The sequence below is a fragment of the Triticum dicoccoides genome, chromosome 5B (assembly GCF_002162155.2).
Source record: "Triticum dicoccoides isolate Atlit2015 ecotype Zavitan chromosome 5B, WEW_v2.0, whole genome shotgun sequence".
NCBI classification, from domain to species: Eukaryota; Viridiplantae; Streptophyta; class Magnoliopsida; order Poales; family Poaceae; genus Triticum; species Triticum dicoccoides.
In genome coordinates, this window is record NC_041389.1 from 433,806,931 (window position 1) to 433,813,055 (window position 6,125).

Consider the following 6,125-nt stretch of genomic DNA (forward strand, 5'->3'; position numbering starts at 1 on the left):
CCGCCGCCACCGGCGCCCCCACCCTCCCCGCCCGGCGGCCGCCAACACCACCGGCGCCGCCTCGCCGCAGGAATGGTTCCGCCCGCGCCGCCCGGCCGACTCCGACCCCTCCACCTCCGGCGGGCGCGTCGCGGCGCGCGACCCGGGCGTGCGCGTCAGGGCCAAGGACGGCGCCGAGGAAAAGAAGGGGGAACGTAAGAGGAGATGGTGGGAGCGCTGGTCCAGGGACAAGGAGAGCTACCTGGTCGACGACGTGGAGCCGCTCCCGATGCCGTTGACCATCCCGGGGACCGAGCCGATGTCGCGGGAGGAGCTCGACCGCCGCCTCAGCTGCGACGTGAAGATCGATGTGGGTGCCCGGTCGCGGTGTCTGTGTTTTCGAGTTATCTGGGGTTGGATATGGTGCCAATTCTTAGATGTTTGTTTGTGCGGCTTTGGATTGTAGGAATGCAAGATGGTTTCGTACGAGTGGACGGGCAAGTGCCGGAGTTGCCAGGGGTCGGGACTGGTGACCTACTTCAGGAAGAAAGGGAAGGAGACCATCTGCACGTGTGTGCCATGCGCTGGCATTGGTGAGATTTCTCGATCTTCATTTCATTACTCAGCTTGTTGTTATTGTTAGGAATAGCACCTGCGAAAGGAAGGGGAGGTAGGAAGCCTTGCTATCTTGCCAGAAGTTAATGCTTTAGCTTGAGTTAAGGCTTGTGATTTGCGACCATGTGTGATGTTGCTGTGGTGAATTTTTACTTTGGAGGATAATTTGCCGTACAACCTTCACGGGCAGCAAAGCTTTTACTGGCAGAAGCCCGTTGTGGTCATGAAATATGAACCTCCATCTCTGTTTTTAAGTTGCAGAAGCAATACTATAAATATTTCTGATATAGCAATGACACCAAGTTCACGATGATCGTGCATATAACCATTGGTGCTACAGCGATTAGAAAAACTCACATTTGGGTAATTGCAGCAAAGTCGATAAATTTTGTGGTGCTCCAATAATTGGTGCATAATAAACACTATACTCCTGATGTAAGCTGAACCTAGACCTGGGAATAGTTTGGATTCAAACTATAGTTTCAGTTTGGTTTGCTATTGGGCTGTCATTGGAGTGGACAAAATAGACTGAGACACGATGTTAATTCAATTTGGTCTGGGCTGCACTTATTTTTGGGTTGGATTGGTTTGGTTTGGACAGAGAACGATTGGTCCCAAACAGTTTTATCCCATAGTCTGAAACCAAATCCAGCGACCAAATCATACTAGCTAACTCGATGGGCGACGGCCGCCGCCAGGGGTTGCTGGGCTGCCGCTGGATGGAGCTCCGGCCACCGCCTCTCTCTCTCTCTCTCTCTCTCTCTCTCTCTGCCAGGTGAGACGCCCCTCTCTCTCTCTCTCTCTGCCAGGTGAGACGCCACCACCGACCAAGACGCCGCCGCCGGTGACCAAGCCTGCAAGGCCAGGGATGCAACTTGTTGCCCGCCTACATGGGTGCTACGCAGCAGTGCACCCGAGGCTGGCCGGCGTGTCTGCTACATGGCCGACTGCAGCAAGCTGCATCAACAGCCACGGTGTTCAGTGATGGCAATTAGTATTCATGCATGCATCAACAGCCACGGTGTTCAATGATGGCAATTAGTATTCATGCATCAGGATTCAGGAGCTATCCATGTCCCGCATTTGCGCATGTCCATAGTTTGAAATTTTGGACAGAGACCAATTTTAGGAAATGGGCTGGATTGGTTTGGCTTGAAAACATGAGCAGTTTAGTTTGGTTTGGATTATAGCACTTATAGTTTGGATTGGTTTAGTTTGATTGGTACACATGTACATGTATGGATTGGTCTGGATTTGGTTCGGATTACAAACTTTTCCCAGGTCTAGCTGAACCCGAATTAAGCATCTTAGTTGCGATCCTGGGTGAATTATGTAGCTCTTGACATGTAGATGAATAACTAGTCAATTATGGGACAACTGGGACTTCTGTTCGCCTAGAATCCTATATGCATTAGTCTGTCGTATCTATTCAGGAATAACTGGGTTTCTATCTTATGTAAATGTAACCGTATGATGTGGGCATTTCACATATACAGATATACCAATGATATAGCAATGTTCCAACAAAAGAACAATCATGGAAATGTGTTTTACGAAAACTACGAAAATAGAGAAATCTGCTAGAGATTATAAGTTATAACAACAAAGCAAAACATCTGACACTTAATTCTGTGGACATTATGGTTAATGACAGATAGCTGGCAGATGTTATTTGTCTTTCCAACCTACGAAGGTGCATCCTGGTCATGGGGTTCTCTTTGATTTGCATGACATGGCAATATTATCTTATTAAGAAATTAATAAATACAAGCAAATCTGGGTTCCTGCATGCCTCATGCACCTTCTTTGTATACATACCCCTCTTATTTCCATACCCTTCCCCACCTCCACCCCACATCCCCTTCACCCCCAGTTGTGCCACTGAAAACAATAGCATGCCACCAGTTCCCATCCTACGAGCCTTGTCTTTCTACAAACTCTCCCCATCTCTTGTACTCCCTCTGTAAACAAATGTAAGACGTTTTAGAGACTTGACACAACTCTCTAAAATGTCTTATATTATTTGTTTATAAGGCGGTAGGGCGACCTAAGGCGAGCATCACCCGCTCTAGCGCGTAAGGCGGGCATATTTGTAAGGCGCTGCCAGGGCGCCTTATCGCCTAATCGTCGCCTAAGCATCCAAGGCAGGACGCCTTAAAAACAATGCTTATATTTGTTTACAGAGGTAGTATGTTAAAGAGTAAAAAAATAATTTCTCATGCAATTTTTTACACCTCTCCTGCCACTGAAAAATATAATTGTTTTTATTATAACTGTAATACTCTCTATATTTGATTTATCTTTACTAGATATAATTTTATCTCTTATACGAATGTAACACCTGTAATATCTAGATTTTGTCCATCCCCAGTGTTATAAAATTATAAGTTGGTTCCCATGAAAACAAGTGCTTCTAGCTGTTCTCTTTTTCCCTTGATCAATTTGCAAATTATAATCTTGCTCCAGCAAAATAGATTCAAGTTTTTTTTTCTCCTTATTGTTGAAGGAATTTCTAGTTTTTTATTTTATTTAATAGGATTGATCTGGGATTTTTAGCCTTAAAAGCAATGAATTGCCTTGGATGCCATTGGTTATTCATAATTTCATATTTTACATAGATAAGACATGTATTTTGAGTAATAATAAAATTGCATATAAGCTAAAGAAATATCAAGAATGGCACACTTTATTATACAAACCCTCCAATAGATGCCCCACCTACTGCACATATTCATTCTTCTCCAAAGTTAAAATTGTGATATTAGGTAGTATGGCTACCCATACATCTTCTGGCTATTATTGTACTCCTAAATTCAATAGCAAGCGCCCAAGAACCTAGAAACGAGCAGAAAAGCAAAAGTAGCAAATATGAGAACAGGGAGTGTGAATTTGGGATTTTCGGGTAGTGGGAATGTTATGACCGGCATATTAGGGGCTTAGCCCAGTTAGTTGTGGCCCACTTTATCTTATCGTTATTAGGGGCTTAGCCCAATTATCTTATTAGGAGGATTATATAAACTCGTGTAAGGACCCGTTTTGGGATTAAGCAGAAGCATTCATATTTGCTCGGCTTCCTGAAGGGAGCCGGGAGACCTAACCCTAGTCGCCGCGTCCTGCTCCCTCCCTCCCTCCCTCCCTCTCTCTCTCTCTCTCTCTCTCTCTCTCTCTCTCTCGCACACGTGACGACGGCGCCCCAGCGCCAGCGACCTCGCCTTCCTCCTCGCCAAGCCCCCTTCCACCCCTACAACCTAAGAGCTAGACCTGGTAGGATCCCAGATCCTACCAATTTGGTATCAGATAGCTTCGATGCGATCATGTCCTCGCCGCCACCCACCCCGATCCTTTCCGTTGCCGACCGCGACGACCGCCCTGATGGCCACCACGTCCAGCGTCCCGCTCTTGCCGGTGCCGGTCACCTCCGCTGCGCCCGTCCCCGCCCTCTTCAACCTGGAGGAGATGACGGCTGCCATCCGGGATCTCACCCAGGCGGTCACGGGCATCTACACGTTCCTCGCGAGATCCTATGGGCCGCAGCCGCCTGTGCCCTTCGCCACCGCCCTACCGTCGCAGCAGACGCTGTCCTCGGCGACCCCCGCCGCTGCCGCCATGCAGCAGCTGCCGTGGCAGCCGCCACCAGCGACAAACCCCGGCGCCTCCACCATGCGGCAGGGGCAACAGCTGCAGCCGCCGCCACCAGCGATCGCGGCCCTGGGCATCCCGACGACGGGCCCGGGGGTGCCCATCCACCAGGTCCGGTTTCCCCCGTCGCCGTCTCCGTTACCGGCCTGGCTCGCTGGGTCCCTTGCGCCGGTCTATACGACAGCCTCGGTCGGGCCGCATGTGCTGCCTCCGCCGGCGACGCACCCGGCCATGCAGTTTGGCGGGTCCTCGGGCTACGCCGAGCCTTTCGCCAGCGTCGACGGGCCCCTGTTCTAGGGCGGCACCTTGATGCCCGCCTACCCGGCCCCATCATCCTCGCTGCGCGTGCTGACTAGGCGCACCCGCCCGTCGTCCACGTCCAGACGCCGCCGAGATTCTCCAAGCTGGAGTTCGCGACCTACGACGGCACCGTCGACCCCCTGAATTGGCTCAACCAATGCGACCAATTTTTCAGGGGACAACGCATGCTCGCGTCCGACCGCACTTGGATTGCCTCGTATCATCTCCGAGGAGCCACGCAGACGTGGTACTACGCCCTCGAACAGGACGAGGGCGGCGTGCCACCATGGGAGCGCTTCCGCGAATTGTGCCTCTTGCGCTTCGGTCCGCCTATACGCGGGAGCCGTCTGGCGGAGCTTGGGCGTCTTCCGTTCCTCACCTCGGTGCAAGACTTCGCCGACCGCTTCCAGGCATCGGCGTACCACACCCCCGGCGTTTCGGCTCGTCAGCGGGCTGAGCTCTTCGTCGGCGGCCTACCGGACCACATTTGCGTCGACGTGGAGATGCGCGGGCCATAGGATCTCCAGATAGCCATGTACTACGCCCGCGCGTTCGAGCGTCGCGCGGTGGCCATCCAGCAGGCGCCACCGCCCCGGGCCGCTGGGCCGCCACCCTGGCCAGAAGTTCCCGCGCAGGGTCGGCCTGCCCAGGCTTCCGCGGCGCCCCTCGCCGCGGCTGTGGCATGCCCGTTCCGCCGGCTCACCCCGGCCGAGCAACTCGAGCGTCGCCGCCAAGGGTTGTGCTTCAACTGCGACGAGCTCTACATACCGGGCCATGTTTGCCCACGACTCTTCTACCTGGAGGTTGTAGACTACATTGAGGAGGACCCCGCCGCCGCCGGGCTCAGCGACCAGCCCGCCCCAGTTGGCGCGAAGGTGTTTGGTGACCGTTGATCTGCCTCGCCTTCCAGCTCGAGGACGAGCTGTTTGTGCAGGCGGGGAGAGATATTATGACCGGCATATTAGGGGCTTAGCCCAGTTAGCTGTGACCCAGTTTATCTTATCGTTATTAGGGGCGTAGCCCAATTATCTTATTAGGAGGATTATATAAACTCGTGTAAGGACCCGTTTTGGGATTAAGCAGGAGCAATCATATTTGCTCGGCTTCCTGAAGGGAGCCGGGAGACCTAACCCTAGCCGCCGTGTCCTGCTCCCTCTCTCTCTCGCTCATGTGACGACGGCGCCCCAGCGCCAGCGACCTTGCCTTCCTCCTCGCCAAGCCCCCTTCCACCCCTACAATCTACGAGTTAGACCTGGCAGATCCTACCAGGGAACTTCGATAGGAAGTTGATTAGACGAAAGAAAAGCTGTGTTTGGATTTGAGTCCTCGACCAGCTCGTCAAATCTAAGCAAGTTAACCCACACATGTGGAACTCCACAGTTCTCAAGGCCCTACGTGTCCATGCCAATTACTGCCGAGTCGACTTCAATCTGAAAGGATCCACGTCCCTTCATTCATAGTGCATCCCCACCTGTTCTGGCTCGCTTGAATTGGTTTACAAAATCCAGATTCCTTGAGCCTAACCAAGGGTAGTGGGAGGTTATGCTATATCCTAACGGACTACCGAAGATGTTGGAAAAGGTGCAAAAATG

At 52.1% G+C, this 6,125-nt stretch overlaps 1 protein-coding gene across 1 annotated transcript in view; it reads left to right on the forward strand.

Annotated features, from left to right (window-relative positions):
• Window positions 1-7: 7 nt before the first annotated feature.
• The window catches only part of LOC119310113 (protein disulfide-isomerase SCO2-like), a gene marked incomplete at its 5' end in the record, with an annotated part of 7,295 nt that continues 1,177 nt past the window's right edge, over window positions 8-6,125 (forward strand). The window contains 2 exons of the mRNA XM_037585953.1: window positions 8-349; window positions 446-572. Of these exons, the coding sequence (XP_037441850.1) occupies window positions 8-349; window positions 446-572 (469 nt within the window). The remainder of the gene's footprint in view (window positions 350-445; window positions 573-6,125) is intronic.